This window comes from Argiope bruennichi, chromosome 11, assembly GCF_947563725.1.
Source record: "Argiope bruennichi chromosome 11, qqArgBrue1.1, whole genome shotgun sequence".
NCBI lineage: Eukaryota > Metazoa > Arthropoda > Arachnida > Araneae > Araneidae > Argiope > Argiope bruennichi.
The window spans coordinates 95,122,389-95,140,549 of record NC_079161.1 but is presented as its reverse complement, the minus strand read 5'-3'; the positions used below and the strand labels follow the sequence as shown (position 1 = coordinate 95,140,549).

Genomic DNA, 18,161 nt, shown 5'->3' with positions numbered 1-18,161 from the left:
CATATACAATGGCGAGTCTAACTCGCGTATGGAATTATTTATTTTTTAATTTTAAATCTGTAATTAAGTGAAAGTATTAAGTAATTTAAAACGCTAAAATCACTTGAAAACGCATCATTACCACAAATGCTCTTATATTTTTCTGGGCATTAATATAACGATAATTGTCCCAAATAAGATCTGTCGTCTAATTAGGAAATTAAGTAAATTCGTATATCAAGGGGTTAATGTGTTATTTATGAATATTCTAAGAATAACTATTTTAATCCTCTCTTTATCAAGACATCTTTATTCAAAATCTATTAAAAATTTAGAAGCATCTGAAATTATATACTTTTTTGCCGATAATAGTAATTGAAAGAAAAGTATATATAAATGATACATTCTCCGATTACATAGTCATAATATTGAATGCAGAGATTCAAAAGTTCTCAAACATAAAATTGGATCAACAACTCATCATATTTAACTCAATTCAGATTTCAATTGTTCAATAGCTTTATTATAATTTGCGCTCGAAGGCGGAAAATTTTCTACTAAATCTCTTGCCGATGAACCAATTTCTGACAAAGAAATTGGTTCATTATCCGAATCAATACCATCATCATCGTGAATTTTTTTTTACTGTCCCCAGAATCCAAACCAATTCCTTATATCGCCGTCAAAACGTTTTAATTCTAACTTGGGAAGGCGAAAAGTTTGTTTTGTTTCATTTAATACAAGGGAAGATTTTCTTCTTTCCTTGCTAAAATAAAATCAACTTTCGTTATCATAGCAATCCACTGATTGCGATAATGGGGTCAATTCATGTGACGTAAAAGTCACATGCCATGAGCTATCCGCGCATGGCATTTAAGTTTCATCCGCACCGCTTTCGTCGATTAGTCTGCTATTAATGTTCTCCGCCAAGTATAAAGCGGATTTTTTTTTTTTTTTTACATTTGAAGTTATAATTTTTGAGTCATTTTCTTTCCTCTTATTATGTGTTAAAAGAGGAAATACTGGTGTGCTGATGGATGCTTTAATGCGAAACACGGGAGTGACTGTCATGATAAAATGTTTTCTTATTTTCCTTTCAACAATCCTGCCTAGAGTTGGTACCTTTGGTATAGATTTTTTCAAGCCTTCGAAGTCGGTGATATGCTTCGATCATTTTGAAGAATTCATTCAGTGTGTGTTCATTTATTAAATCGTAAATGGAATTCCAGTAATTGCAAATGTTTCAGTAATTTTTTAGAAAAATTCTTCGAAAAAAAGAATTTGGTAAGCGATTTGCCAACAAAAACAATCAAACAAAATCGTGAGAGCATTTCTAATTCACTTTATTCACATTTGATGAAATTTCTGATAATTTTAAATATGCGTAGAAGGTTTTAATATGTTTACATGAATATTACATTGCATTTTCTAAAAAATCTTATCTAAATTTAATTAATTTAAGTAAACAAACTCCTGCTGCAAAAATAACAACTGCTATAATGCTAAACTTAGGTGGAAGTGAATAAATTTCTTAAAGATTTATTTAATAAGTGAAATCTTTACTAACTACTGAAAATTGAATTTTCTTATTGACTGTTATAATATATATATAACTGATGTATTTTATTAAAAGTGCTCTTAATTTGATAAATTGAATAGCTATATATATATATATATATATATATATATATATATATATATATATATATATATATATATATATATATATATATATATATATATATATATATATATATATATATATATATATATATATATAAGTTTTGAAAACACATGCCATTTAATTAAGTATATAAATTAGTTAAGTATAAAAACCATTAATTAACGTCAAATAATTTTTGTTTTTGGCATTATAATAAAATGCATTCTGAGGTTTTACTTTTTTATTATGAACCTTAAAGTTTTCTTTATCTTTTAGTAATTCATGTTATTCAGTTATTGCTGGGTAATCATGTCTAATAACAAAAGAGCAAAATGGATGGCTCCAGAAAGCATTATTACTAGTTTCCTAATTACATTTGCAGTTTTGTGATGGATTCAAAGTGAATTTATATCAAACAATTTTTCTATTGTTAAAAATGAAATGTCAATAGTTTATTGTATTTAAACTGAAATTGACTGTTATAATATCATGTTATACCATTGTGCACCTCAGTGATTTCTGTTTTAATAAATACAGGTCTTTTCATTGAAAATCAATTTCCATATCAGCATTTCTTATATAATTTTTATTCCCAACTATATTGCTACATGCATGTTTCACTTTTTTTTTTCTATTTTTTTTAACATATCAATTTTGAATTATAAAATTCTGTAAAAGCATAAATGTGTTTCTTTTAACTCATCTTTATATCCTATATAACTTTCTTTCTCTCTCTCTCTCTCTCTCTCTGTATATATATATATATATATATATATATATATATATATATATATATATATATATATATATATCATGACCTTATTCTTGTTTATTAAATTTAATGTATTGTATGTTTTATTTTATGATATTCTTTCAATGTAATTTTTATCAATGTAACTTTAACATTTAAAAAAAAATTCATAAATGTTCTGCTTTAAAAGTATATTGTTCAACATAAAGTTTTTATTCGTGATAAAAAAAACCCTGTTGTATAGTATTTGGAACGTTTCTGTTGAATAAAATTGATTTCTGCATTTACATTGACATTCTTGTCATAAATAGTTTTTTAGTTTTTTGAATTAGAGAGTACATTGAAACATCCATTTGATCACATTTTTTCAAATAATTATCATATATATATATATATATATATATATATATATATATATATATATATATATTTGTAATGTGTAAATAAAAAATATGAAAGTGTAATTTTGTTTCTTTTCCTTCAATGATCGTAACTGATTCATAAGTTGCATAGATTTAAAAAAAAAAATGTATCTATACCTTTTATATTTCATAATTTTAAATTGTAAACATAATGTAGTCAATATATACTAATTTGAATTTCATGTTCTTTCCTCTGCGCAAACTGAAAACATTAAAGTCTCAATATTAATAAAAATCATTACATAAGAAAAAAAAAATGTAATAATTTTATTAGTAAGCTTTAAAATGTTAACTTATCTAAGAGTAATAATTTATTTTTAAAAAGAACTATATTTATAAGATTCAGCATTCAATAATATGTAAAAAAAGAACATATGTAATTTTTCAAAAACACTGCCATAGTTATTTGTCAATATGTATCCTTTGAATAAAAAGGGGGGAAGGAAAGAATCAAGCAGCACCAAACGAATTAAAAAGCAACGTTAATTAATTATGCAAAAACAATAATTCCATTGAAAATACTAATTAAAATTTTAATATAAGAAATAAATTATATAACTACGAAAATTTGGAGAAAATAATTCAAAGTAATATCCTAAAAAAACATCAGAATTTTTTAATAATTGATCTGCTAGCGTAACATTTACTAAACAATGGTTTCATCAACGTTATCGGCAGACATCCCGACATGCGCAGAACGGTTGAAAATTGAACAGAAACGTTTTGTTTGGTACCTGACACGTGACCGTGAATTGACCCCATTGTCCGTTAAATCAATGTCATTAGAGAATTCTTCTTCAGTATTTTCCATTTTAGATCATATTATTATAATTTTTTCATCCACTTCAAATAACCATTCAATTTTGTCACTTAAAATATTAAACCGGTATTAATTCAATCTTACGTACCGGTTCCGTTTTCACAGCATTTTAAACTTCTTTCAACGATTTCGTAAATAATGGTCTGCATTATGTTGTTAATGATGTCCTGTCCGCGTTACCACGGAAAGGGGGTGCAGTAGCTTCTAAGGGTAAAGACCGTTGAGCACCCGAGGGCAGAAGTCTGACTTCTTGCTCATATGAAGACGAAACTCACCCATTCGTTTGCACAACCCCTTTTTACAGGTGGGCAGGTTCACACACCTCACAGATGAAGAACAACCATGCCCGAACTGGGATTCGAACCCGGGACGCCCAGATAACGGGGAAGACGCGCTACCCCTATGCAAGGACGCCGGCTGAATCATGTTCTCTCCCGTTTTAGATAATCTATAGTCCATCACGGACGCCAATTTGTAAAAAAAATCTTCAATGATCACTATGGATATTATATAAGAGAACACTTTAATTGCGAATACTTACATAAACTTTTTGAAAAGCATATTTTCATCCAAAAACTAGAGATGCATAGTCCACGATTTTTTGAATAACAAATAATATTGCTATTGCTATTTTTAAATATGCATTCCAAATATCTGTTATTTCAATCATATTATTAATTACAAATTATTATTTAATATTAAATATCAAATTTATTAATTGTAATTAATACTTAATTTACTAATTTAAGTAACGTGTGATTGAATTAATTTATCTGTTTCAGCTTACTTCTTAAATTTTATTTTTTTTTTCTCAAAACTATTTATTTAATTTATTTATTAGAGTGAACCATTTTCTGGAAAAGATGAGTTAAAAATATATTCTTTAAAATGTTTACTTTAGTCCTATATTCTACCAATAGATGGCACCAGCAGTAAACAGAGTACATGTAATCAAAGTCAATCATGTCACGAGCAATTAAAAATTATCTGTATGGAATAGTGCATCATCAAATACGAATATCGATCACTCCCGTAAAGTGGAGCGTTGACTTCACACTTTCCAGTGAAGCCTCGCACTTTCCGGTGAAATCACCGCTCCGATAAATTTCAGTGATATGCAATTCAATGATACGATACGATAATTCCAATAACCGGTCCGTTCACTTTTCAATCCAATCACAGATTCTTTCGAGAGCTTCCATTGGACAGAACGTATAGATTGTTACTTTCCAGTGAAGTCACCACTCCGGCAAATTTCAGTGATATCGTATCGATTGTTACTTTCTATCGTGATCCAAAACCTGTAATCAAAATATCATCAGTAAGATCGTATCAAGGATTTGAATCACACCCCTCTTTGAAAAGTATTGATCACTTGTATTTGTGACTTTTTGATATTGGTTACGTAATAACCGCTCTGAAAATATTCGTCATCCAAACCAAAAACGAAATCTGAATGAATTATACCATGTGGAGTTGAGTTGCAATAGTATGACGCTTACAGAGGTCGTATCATTTACTTCCCAAAAAACTGAATTTGTAATTTTTGAAATATTATATTTTATGAAGATTTTTATTGAGCTGTCCTCTGACACCTCAAAGTGGGATGATGTTGCGTTCTTATATGACTTTATGAAACTTTTACTACTGCAAACAAGTGACTGCCTTATTGACTCTCTATATGATATATATTATCTTTCTTCAGTATTTAGTTTTCTGGTATGGCAACATTATGTATTAGTTTCAGTTTTGGAATTCTAGAATATTCTTAAGCCGGCAGACATTACTTCAGTTGCTTTAAGATCGTCGTATCTGTCGTTTGATCGTCGTGCAGATAATGGTATTTTCTGATATAAAGTAAAACATAAGACGTGAGCAACAATCGCAGTTGTCATACTAGTGTTGAGATCGTTGTATCTTCGAAAAAGGAGCGTCGAAAATGAATTGCAGATAATAGTATTTTCTGATATAAAGGTGAGCATGCAACAAGCGGTTCTGTCATACTAGTAGTCGGCCATTTACAGAATCGGCGGTATTCTCAAAATGAAATATTTCAGAGCATAATTTTTTTAATTCTTTTTATTGGTTTAGTATATTCATTTTGTGTATTTCCTATATACTGCTGTATTTTCATAAAAAATTTGTTATTACAACTATTATTAAACAAGTGAGATACAATTTAATTTATCTTTTTTACAGTTTAGCCATAACTGTTTGAGTTTAGAAATGCAAATTTTTTAAAAATTTAGCTGAATGCAAAACCTAAAACATTTGAAATATTTTGACAGTTGGAAACATCAAAACATTTTATTGCTGACCAGTTTCAAGAAAATGAAGTATTATTTATTAAAGGGAAAAGAGCCAAAATGCGCTAACCTATGAACGCGCATCTTACTTCTGAGAAGAAAATAAACATTTGTTAATGTTGTCCAGATAACGTTTACAGGAAGAAAATCATATTTTCACCAACGAAATTATCGCCAATCTTTCGGTGTCAATTAATAAGTACCGAGAGATGGTTTTAGAATATTTTTATTAAAAAGAATTTCAAACAAGCTAGTAATAAGTTTAAACTTTAACAAAAATAAATGTAGTTAAAAATTTTAAATATAATTTGATTAAAATTTTGCCAGAGTTATTGATTTGTGAATTTATAGCTAACTAATCAAAAGGACCGATCACACCCATCAGCAGGTGAAATTAAAAATATGGGAAGGAAAATCCCTTGAATGATTTTTAAATGATACAATATTTTAATTTTGTCATATTTGAATACAAGGCTCTTACGAATCAATTGAATAAAAGAAAATTGAAATGCTGACTGTTATTTGTCTATTAGATAATCCAATTTTGGGAGTGGCAAATGCTGGCTTAAGTAATTGGAACATAGATGTTAATTTGGCATTATTTCACCATTTTTCTTTAACTTTTCAAAAAAATAGAAGAAAAAAATTATATGTGGTTCATGGTAAAAATTCCATACATTAAATTTTGATGTACAAAAATGTATACTGAATACTGATGATTTTTCTGATTAAGAGCAATTTACATTTTTTTTTCTTCAAATTAAAAAAGTGTGGTTATAAAAGTAGCTTACTTCAATAATTGTTCATATATATATATATATATATCGATTTACTTGAAATGCCTTAAAAACATTTTGTCAAATAAAAATTAACTAACTTTTTATTAGTTTTCAAGCATTCTTTTCATTTTTCTTCTGACATTATTAATTAAGTTGAAATAAATATTTTATCCTTTGTTTTTATGTAGAGGATTTGTTTTCTATAAAATTCTAAAGATTAACTGCATTTAAAATAAAAATCTCACTCCAAATAGAAGATGGTTTTGCAAAACAGGAACAAAGTTAATATACTTACTACTAATAATAATTTTTTCTAAATAACTGTTCAGTTTTCCATGAATTTCTTGATATATTATGAATTGGAGAAGCATGTTTTATTTGATATACTGGAAGTTCTCCCAAGTATCTGAAAATCCAAGGTTTCTAAAAAATTCTTAATGTATAGAAGTTTTTCATATATCCTTGTTTTAATATATATTTTGTAACTAAATTTTCTAAAAATGACTAAATTTGAGTAATGAATTAACTAATATGATTAAAATGCAATGTACTTTGAGCAAATTGGTTACTGGTTTACACAGAATGAAGCCTTTTTCTTTTTTTTTTCTAGCAAAAATGAAATCATAAAATTGTGCATCAAAAATAATTGAAGTGAGATGTGATTGAAGAATTTTTATCAACTTCCTAATAGTAAGTATGTTTATTTTTTACCTTTTCCTTTTCTTTTTTATATTCAGATATAATTTTGAATCGTGATAGAAAATTTCCAAATATTAATTTAGTGATATTATCAGAACCTACTTTGAATATTTAAGTATTCTCTACTGGGTGCGTTACCTTTGAATGATTGTCTTTGACTCCTGTGTATTTGCTTAATTGATTTGTAAAACATCTGCTATGCTCGTGGGCTGATTCAGTTGCTTAATAAATTTTAATTTTTAGTTTTAAATAGAAATTAGTCCTTTTAGAAAACTTGAAATCGAAAGGAAATCAGTACAAGTTTGAGTAGATTTTTATTTTTGCATATTGGTCATTTTATAATTCTATTTTGAAGCTAATTTTTTGTAAAAGAAATTGATTTAGTGTTTGATATGGAGATATATATATATTTCATGATTTTCTGAAGGTTTGTTATTTTTTTTAACATCTTGACACACAGGATTATTATCAGTTACTCAATGAAAATACTAATAGTGCAGATGTATTATTTCTTTGTTAATTTGGCACCAGCACCACTACACTAAAGTTTGTGGCTAACATTGAATTACTATTTATACTGTGTTATTTCCATTATTTGGTGATAAATAGTATCAGTATTTTAGCTTTGCATTGACTGGTTCAAGTTTTCTTTCAACCTATACTTTGTGCATTAATATGTCAAGGCCAGAAATTTTGTATCTAATTTTAATATATATATATCTTAGACTTGTATCCAGTATTACTAGATTCATATTCAAGATCATTAGATTTATATCCAGTGTTATTAGAGTAATGAAAAATAATACAATATACGTAAATAAAATTATTAAAATGGTAGCTGATTTTTTTTTTGCTACTTCTACTTTATAGAGTAAGAATTCCATATTTTAGAAATTTCAAATTTATATTCTATATACCTCAATTTTATTTTTTTCTTTGAATGCTTTTTTTTCTTCTTCTAATATTTACATTCTTCACGATTTGAAATTCAGCATGCAAGTGTGATATAACTCGTTGAAAATATGACTTATTGCTAGAATTATTTTTTTGTACTCATATTTTTTATACTGTTATACCACCCTCATTGAATGACAGCTGGTTTGTTGTGATTACAGCTTGCAGAAAATTTCAATAAATTTCTTTGTTTGTAGCTTGATATTTATGATCTGCTCTCTGGAAATTATTACCAAATTTTATTAGTTGAGACATGTACTATATTAAAAATCACATCTTGATTCTTTTTACAGTACTATGCATTTGCCAATTTCATTTCTGTCATCCATCTCAAATTTGAGCTTTAAGCTGAAATAAGAAATTATTAAACTTCAAATTAAGCTTGCTGAATCAAAACATGTTCCTGATGTATAATGGATAATTAAGAAAATTATTCAACATCGATATTTTTTTGTGCAATATCAAATGTGTTTACTTCAAGTTTAAAGAGCAATAATGTATTTTTATACTGTCGATTCTGTTACAGCAGAAAGAATTGTAATAATATTTAAAAATGTGCAAACTATAAAAAAATTTCATCCTTGCTTATTTTTGAAGTTAAATTGTATGTTTAATTATCCAAAAACTATAAAGAAAAAAAAATCTATTTAAAATATAATAAAAAGAAATATTTATATGGGGGGGGAAAAAAAGCCACATCTTTATACCCTGATTTTCAAAGAACCTGGCTAGTGCCAAATAAAAATATTTTTGTAATAATAGAAACTATTTGAATTAAAAGATTAAAAAGTATATTTGTAAGATTTTCTTTGAAATATTTTTAAAAATTAATTGAATTTAGGAATGGAATTGGTATAATAGGAAAGATAGTTCTTTTAATTTGCTGTAAGAATCGTTTTTGTACAGTATTTTTGTAATAATGGAGGGACAAAGCAGGAATGCATTTGCAAATTAATAAATAAAATTAATTTAAATTCGAATTTAAATTATTTTTATCTAAGTATGTTTGTGTCAGTTTTCATAGCTCTACAGCTTGAGCACCACTTCTCCCTTTCCAAAAAAATAGTTTGTCAAAGTCGCCTCCCCAGCATTGCTACTTTATTTTATTTATTTATTTTTTTGACGAGCTCTTTTGATATGAAATTGACAACAATCACTTGACAATGTTGGAGTCATAACGTGCATTTAAAAATAAAGTTTATTGTTTCAAATTACGATTTCCAAGCTGAGTTGTTTTTAGGATTTGATTAGATTATCTGGAATATTCAGAATCAGTGTTTTGTTTCTGTTCTGTATCATGATTACCTTTTAAAATTTCATGAATGTGTGATGAATACTGAGGTATCATTCTGTCTATAAGTAAGAAAACTTGTGAGAATATTCTATACTGCTGACATACCATAACATTAAAGGAATCGGATATCCCAGGACACACATTAGTCAATCTTCTTGTAAAAAATGAGATATATTATTTCATTGATTTCTGTTTTTCTAATCTTCTTCTATCTCCCCTATGATGGTATACGAAGTGGCAAGAATACACTTTTATAAATTCCTAGAATTTCTAATCAAAAGACCCAGTGCATTTGTTGATGTGTTAAGAACATATAAAATCCGTTCAAAACTCGTAAGCCATCGAATTTGTAAAAGTTATTGACACACACTTTCTTTCTTTGTGTGTGTGGGGGGGGCACTGAAATTCTGATATAAGAAAGCTAAAAGGTCATTAATAACTATCACTTGTTGCTATCATCAAAAGTGTAAGCAGAGCTGCTTTATGTAATTTAAAGAAATAAATTTCAGAATTTATGTGTGTAGTAAAAATATCTGATTGCTATTTATTATTATATCTATGGCATCTTCAATCATAATATAGTATTTTATAATTTTCATGATACATCCTTTTATTTTTAATGAAAATCACTTCTGGATTTCTCCATTCAAAAGCATTAATACATATTACAAAACATCACACATTCAGAATACTGTTGATCTTTTCGAATTAAAAGAGATTTCGAAGAATCAAAGTAAGGTTATATTTCTGGCAGACTTACTTTGGCACCATAGTTTTTCCCTGTCTTCTGTTGACACATTGAATAAGAAAAGCTGGGGAATTTAGTTTTATTATGAGTATTTTGCATTCCTTATTTTCTTTTTGAGATGCATGTCACATTTATATTGATCGTAAATATATTTTCTAATATTCATGATTCAGTTTTCAGGAAAATAGTTTATGATAATATGCTTTGTTTTTTAAATATTTAAACAATGAGGCTTATTTTTAAAAACACATATGACGCTTCAACTGAAAAATTTTGAAATTTATAGTTTCTAGTTATGCTTTTATTTCTTTTCGCATAAATCTGAAAGATCTAAAGTCTCTTCTCTTTGCTTTTCGTGCAAAAAGGGGGAGAGAGAATTTATTGTATATGAGTTTTATTATAATTTTATTCTGTTTAACATTTTATTCTGTTTAATCCTAATTACACTATTGCTTGTCCTCAGTGAAAACACATGCCTATTATCTTGTCTAATGACCTGACTAAAAAGAGCCAGATCTGCAACAATCATGGAGAATTGCTATTCATATTTAAAAGCATAATTGGAAAAGCTTATTTTAGATGAACAACAATGATGGCTCATATAAAGATTTAAGTTAGAGAAAGTGTCCGCAGTTAGTTTAATCTATTAATACATAATAAATACTTATTTTTTTGTATCTGGGCATGGTCCGTCTCCTTTTTTTACACAGATTTCATATTGCAATTAATATGTCAGTGATCTTGAGGACGCTGTCACATCACCTTTGAATGTACATATGCTACTTCTTATTATCTCATTTGTCCTGAAGTTTCAGTTATTCCTTAGCGTTCTCAGAAACAAGGTTTTTGGTTGGCACAATGATGAAAATTTGAGATGAAACTATAAAATTTGCGAGATTTTTGTGATAAAATTCAGAAAAAAAAATGGGGTGGTGGGTTTGTGCTCCAAATTGTTTGAAGTTTTATTTTGCCTAATGTTGATTGTTCTAGTATTTTTTTTTTTTTTTTTTTAATGTAGAGAAAATAGTTTTCTAAAAATATTGTTTGTTTCTGCGCACATTCTTAATTCACTTTTCTTGTTTCTGTTGTCTCTGCCATGTTTGAAATCTTAAATTAATTTTTCATTTTATCAGCTTTGTGTTTTCATTTTCAGTTTTGTACTGAATTGATTAAATATTAATGAGTTGTTATGCTGTACAGTGTACTATATTATTCTTTGAGCATTGGGATTTTATTTTTGTTTATAAATATTTTTTTAATGTAGTTTTATTTTATATCTTTTTACTCCAACATGGGCTTGTTTATTAAATAATTATTTTATTTTAGTCAAACGAATTATAACGTATACCCTTAATTTCCGTCGATATGCTTTGAATAAAACACATCTCGCCTTTTGCTGAACCAATGTTTTTTGCCTGTATTGTTGAGTTTTAATTTAATGACAATTAAGCGGGTTTCTTTGAATAAATCTTTAATATGGGCTAAATTTCACTAATAATATATTTATAATATCTTGACTTTAAATTCAAATTATAATTGAAATCGTATGAACTAAGATAAAACCAGCGGAAGTGCGTTCCCCAAAACTTTCACCCATACTTTCTAATGTGCTTGTCATCCCGAAGCACGCTTTGCATTACCTTGGCGTACAATAGTTACGAAATATTAACTTTTGGCGTGAAGTTAGCATTTTTACCGAATATGCCATATCGTTTTTGTCCATTAATCTCTGACATGCGATTAAAAGCATCTAAATCAATGAAATAATTGTATTTTATGTAACTTGAGTCAACAAATGCTCCTATGAATTACGAATTTTAAATTTTTACATAGGTCCTCTGCCCTTTAAAACATATTAAAAAAAATATTCTTGAGACAGCAATATTTTAAATTAAAATTGTTATAAACTAAATCAACTTAACTTGAATAAAAATAAATAAATAAATAATAAAAATTGTTGAACTAAATCAGACGCTAAAACTGATTAATTTGTGAAATATGAATATACTTCTATAAAAACTGGCGATTTTACACCACTTCATCAACCGTCTCAAAGAATATACGCCAATCTTTGACAGATTTTCTTGACAGTGATTGGCTTATGATTATGAAAAATGTTGACTGTTCTAAAATTGATATATAAAAACTTCATAAATCGGTCAGATTTGATTGCAGAAGTTAGAAACGTTATTTATTGATTTAAGAGTTGAAGTGTCAAAAGTGTATCGCAAAATATGATTCTTTAGGACCAAACAACTGTGTAAAATTTTTAAACTCCATAATTTTTTTCATAAATTTGACTGAAATAAAATATTTTTATTTACAACATTTAAAATATTTTGAAAGCAAAATTAAAAACTGAATTTTACAATGAATCGGAGAAATTTTTGTTGAATAATAGCTTGAGATATTATATAATTTCTGAAAATTATTCAACAGTCAATGCCGAACGTTTCTGATTTCAGTTTTCATATTTAGAAAAAAGACATGGTTGGTTTCAATAAAAAATGTTTTAATATTAATTGCAGTTTATTTGCACTTTAATTTTAAATTGAAATTTTATGGGCTCTAAAGAAAATTAAAGAGTACAATGGACAGAACTGTTTAAGGCCTACATCATAGTGTGACATAATTATGTAACTACCAAAATTTGAGGCTTAAAAAGGTCAAGTGAATCGGCTGGTCGCCAAAGGCGGCTACTTTAATAATATTTTCATTCATTGGCAACAATAGGATGAGAGCTGCAATATTATTTTCGTAGTATTTTATGAGACAAAGTTGCATACTTGTCCTTAAAACAATACCCAATATTTAAAAATTATTGTTGTGCAATTATTATTATTATTTTCTCATATACGTAATATATATAAAGTATAGAAATCGTCAAAAAATTCGAACTCTGGATTTTGACGAATCTACACGTTTTAGATCTCCTTGAGTTCGAAAAACGCATTTTTCGAAACTGGTTGTTTGTGAAAAGGATAACGCATGATCGATTTGAGCTTGGCGGCTGACATTCGTTATATGGTCCACAACAAATTTGCAGATTTCTATCAAATTTCTTCTCTCTCAGAAAAAAAATCTCTTTGGAGGAAGTCCGGCTGTCCGAATATAAGTAACACGATAATTACAAAACGAAGAGAGCTAGATAAATAAAATTCGATTGACAGATTTAACATATATAGTGCAGACATCTATGCAATTTTGAGTCAGATACAACTAGTAATTAACCGTTTGTCGTTCTTTTTTTTTTTTCAGAAACACTTAAATATATCAAATTTCGTACAGAATCTTGAGTCAAGTTTTGGTTTTAATCAGTTGAAAAAAAGTGTCGAAAACACAAATTTGGTTTTTCGAAACTATGAATTGCATGCCAGGGTTTAATCGCTGAATGGCTCTCCAAAGATGAAACAAAAGGAAGTCAAAATGCTAAATTCACGCTAAAAGTTAATATTTCGCACGCATATAAGGCATTCTCAGAAATGACACCTTTATATGAGAGGGTTTGCGAAAAAGTTTTGGTGGGACCACTTCATCCTGATTTCTTATTATCTTTTTCAATAATCTTATTTATTCTTTCTTTACAGGTACCAAGCATCATTCCAGATAAATGAGGAGATAACTTTTAAAAAATGCCTCTGAACATCAGCATGTACTAAGATATAGACTACGTTCCAGAGAAATAATCGTACTTTTGAAAGGTGAAAAAACGACTTTTTTATCTTAGCTGATGACAATGGCAAATCCAATTGCTGACCATCTCAAAAGGCTTTACAGGCTGTCCCTGTTAGATATTTCTCAAAGAAGAGTGGCTGTTCTTTTGTGCAGTGACCCTCTCAAATATGTGCACCTCGCTACTGTGGAAAATGAACTTGGTGAAACAATTATAGAAGCGAGAGATATTGTGTTCAAAGGCCTTGTAGACAATCTCGGGATACCTCAAACGATGAGGGAGCCGTTAGTTAAAATAATGACTCCTATTTTCCTGCAAACATTTAAATGGTTGGAGTTCCACGAAGAATATTTAAAAACGAGTTCTTCACGTTTTAAATATCGAGAATATCTAAAACACTTTCGTTGGACACATATGGGGACTATAAATTATCGGAAAACAGCTGAGTCAGTGATCCGCGATGAAAAGTTGCCTATCGACCTGCGATTTATGTTCGCGTGTCTGTATTGCCTTGAGGAGGACATTCAAGACCTTTGGCAAAAATTGTCCACGCGGCGTCAAGATGAGTTTTTAAACAAAGATCCTTCTAAATATAAACATCAGCGAGAAATCGTTGTTTTGTGGACTTGCATCCTGAAAGGACGAGTAGATAAGTTAGATCAGTTGCTCAAGAAAGTAGGAAGACGTTACTACACCACTATCTATCAATATGCTTTTGAATGGTTTGCAGTGAAAGCTTATGAAACGGCAACTCGATATTTTTTTGAGAAGTTAACTCGGGCAGAAAAAAGGGCTTCATTGGTGAGAACGGCCACTGCTGTAGCAAAAAGAGATGGTAACTTCGTTCAAGCATACAATGACGTTTCCTGTTTTCTGTTGTCGCATATGAATGCGGAGCAACTTAAGAAAGTTCTCGCAGCTGTACCCTATGGGATCCTTAGAATCTTTATGGAGTGGCCAAGGCAAGATGCTTTTGTCGAAGTTGCAACGCTTCTGTTGCCTTACCTTCAAGAGGAAAATTACAAAATGATGAATTTTGTTCTGTCCCGAAAATTTAAATTGGTATATAATTCTCTGAAACTATTCAAGGACATTTTTCTGGTCAGTCCTAGGAATTTCAGACATTCCACATATTATTTACCAGAATTTTTTAATAATAAAGACACTGACACTATCCAATTTATGTTTAGAAATATGGATCCTGGGGAAACGTTGGAACTTTTCTTGAATCCTATAACGTTGTACGGTATTTTCGAACTAGTGAATGAAGAGGAGTGGCATTTTTTGGAATTTTTTATTCGCGAATCCAGGCTGTCCAGAGCAGGTGTAAAGAGATTCGCGATGGAATTCGATACAAATTTTGAGTCACTATTGGACCGGGAAACACGTGAACGTTTCGGGAGGATGGTGGACGATATTTGTACCGTTATTTCCAACCAGAACTTCTCAAATGGCAATGAAGTAAATCGGATGAATCCAATGGGTTTTCAGCCAAGTGCACAACCTGAGAAAGCGAGGGGCCAAGCTGAAGAAGCGAGGCCAGCCAAGAAGAATAAAAATACTTAAGAAGCAAATGATAATAACTGGCAAGGAATTTTATGTTAAGTTCTTACCACAAATTATCAAGAGTTAGAATAATCTGAAAGCAAAAATTCCAATTTTTTTCGAGGTATTTTGTAGATTTGATTTAAAAGTAGTTCGTTTCTAAATTTTCTTTCTAAGGTATATTTGCATATTGTAAATAGCACGTTTATTGTATGATATTGCAAAACAAAACTGCACAATTTTTGTACTGATGAATCATTTAACACTTTCTAAGGCGGTGGGAAGTATGCTTCCCACCAAATTTATCAATCTTTGTATGAAATTATGTAGCTTGGCATAAGGTTCTGAAATTATTTTAGTAAGTCAGAAACTCAGATGCTTCAGTTCTTTATCTCAGACAAAATGATGTGTCTTGATTTGTTACTTAATTATTAATTAACCAAATTAATTAATTAATCAAATTAAATTTATCTAATAAGCTAAATGAATCCCTTTTCTTATTCTAATTTCTAGCCTAAAAATATTTTAACATAATATGACTAGAAAAAAATGGCCCTTTAAAGGGTTAACTAATAAACAAAATTACAACATGTAAGTTTTAAGGATTTTTTCAATATAATTTTTTAAAGATAAAGTAGGGTGATTCTAAATTGCTAAAATTCAAAATATTCTTGATGAATTTTCAAAAATATTTTAAAATTTTAAACACATTGTAAGATTTTTAATTTCGATTCAGCAATTTGAAAATTATTAGCTCAGTAAAAATAAAAAATATTTGAATCAAGATTTCTTAAATTTTAAGATACGACTTTTAAAAAAAGCAAAAAAAGTATTTTTTAAAGTACACTTTTTTACAAATTTGCTGAATCGGGATTAATGTAAAGCACTTAAAAAAGATATGTTCCACATTTCACCCCTTAATCTTGATCGGTCCTGCACTTACAACAGTCAGAATATAAGAAATCTTGGAAAAAATGCATCATGAAGGAAAATACGTTTAAAGTTTGAACATTTTTCCAACAGGCTATCTGAAACGCCTTTGAAAAAATAGGTACCATTTTGGCGACAACATCTTCTCCCAGAGGAGTTTTAATGACTCTCTTATGAGTGGTGGGTTCTTGTTTCATCGCCAGGGCTCGATTACAGAAGCTCTAAGATTTAAGCCCATCGTCTTCTCTCAGAGGAGTTTGAATGACTCTCTTATGAGTGGTGGGTTTTTGTTTCAGCGCCAGGGCTCGATTACAGAAGCTCCAAGATTTAAGCCCATCTTCTTCTCTCAGAGGAGTTTTAATGACTGTCTTATGAGTGGTGGGGTTTTGTTTCATCGCCATGGCTCGATTACAGAAGCTCTAAGATTTAAGCCCATCGTCTTCTCTCAGAGGAGTTTTAATGACTCTCTTATGAGTGGTGGGGTTTTGTTTAATCGCCAGGGCTCGATTACAGAAGCTCCAAGATTTAAACCCATATTCTTCTCGGAGGAGTTTTAATGACTGTCTTATGAGTGGTGGGGTTTTGTTTCATCGCCAGGGCTCCATCACAGAAGCTCCAAGATTTAAGCTCATCGTCTTTTCTCAGAGCAGTTTTAATGACTGTCTTATGAGTGGTGGGTTTTTGTTTCAGCGCCAGGGCTCGATTACAGAAGCTCCAAGATTTAAACCCATCTTCTTCTCGGAGGAGTTTTAATGACTCTCTTATGAGTGGTGGGGTTTTGTTTCATCGCCAGGGCTCCGTCACAGAAGCTCCAAGATTTAAGCTCATCGTCTTTTCTCAGAGGAGTTTTAATGACTGTCTTATGAGTGGTGGGTTTTTGTTTCATCGCCACGACTCGATTACAGATGCTCTAAGATTTAAGCCTAACATGGCATGTATGTTTTGTTTTAGAGTCTGTGGAGCCTTAGTGTTGCAGAATCGCATAAATATCCCTCTTTATCCTTTTGACGTTGTCTGTGTTTTTAACTATGTAGTTGTGATAATATCTGGTAATTTTAGTATGCCTGTATCACTCAGGCTTCTGTGTTTTTTTCCACCGAGTGTTATGCCCCTTTTCTTCTAATCATCCACTAGTGTACGTAGAACGGCATCGTCTACTTGTGTATGTAGAACATGACCTGCATGTTGGATTTTGAAAAAGACACACCAAAAATTAATTATATCTGATTTTAATTAAGATGGAACCATCATTTGAACTTCATTGTAAGCGGAAAGAAACAAAAAAAATTTAAGTAAAAAAGATTGTTTTAATTAAATTTGGAGAATTTTGTGTTCCTACACTTTCTTTGTGTGATTAAATGTGTATCGATATGTTTTTTTTTAAATACTGTAGATTGATGTGATATTTTATTCTTTGAAAAATAATTTTTAAAATCCTTTCCGTGAAAAAATTGTAATTTTATTGTAGATATATTTAATTTGTAGTATAGAATGTAGTTTGAATTTGTCACAATAAATAGTTATCCGAAAGTTTCTTTTTTCTTTGCGAGTGTTGGTATGTATTGAAAAGCAATGAAATAATTTTATAAAATTCGTTT

At 29.3% G+C, this 18,161-nt stretch overlaps 1 protein-coding gene across 1 annotated transcript; it reads left to right on the top strand.

The window, feature by feature from the left end:
* The first annotated feature begins 5,398 nt into the window (after positions 1–5,398).
* LOC129957496 (uncharacterized) lies at positions 5,399–18,059 on the top strand. Its single transcript, XM_056069825.1, has 3 exons — positions 5,399–5,609; positions 7,331–7,410; positions 14,003–18,059. Exon 3 carries the CDS (start codon positions 14,146–14,148, stop codon positions 15,652–15,654), a length of 1,509 nt encoding a protein of 502 aa, XP_055925800.1. The 5' UTR covers positions 5,399–5,609; positions 7,331–7,410; positions 14,003–14,145; the 3' UTR covers positions 15,655–18,059.
* Positions 18,060–18,161: the final 102 nt, after the last annotated feature.

Excerpts from the sequence above, each read along its gene's own strand:
- LOC129957496 (XM_056069825.1), top strand. The coding sequence starts at position 14,146 with ATGACAATGGCAAATCCAATTGCTGACCATCTCAAAAGGCTTTACAGG.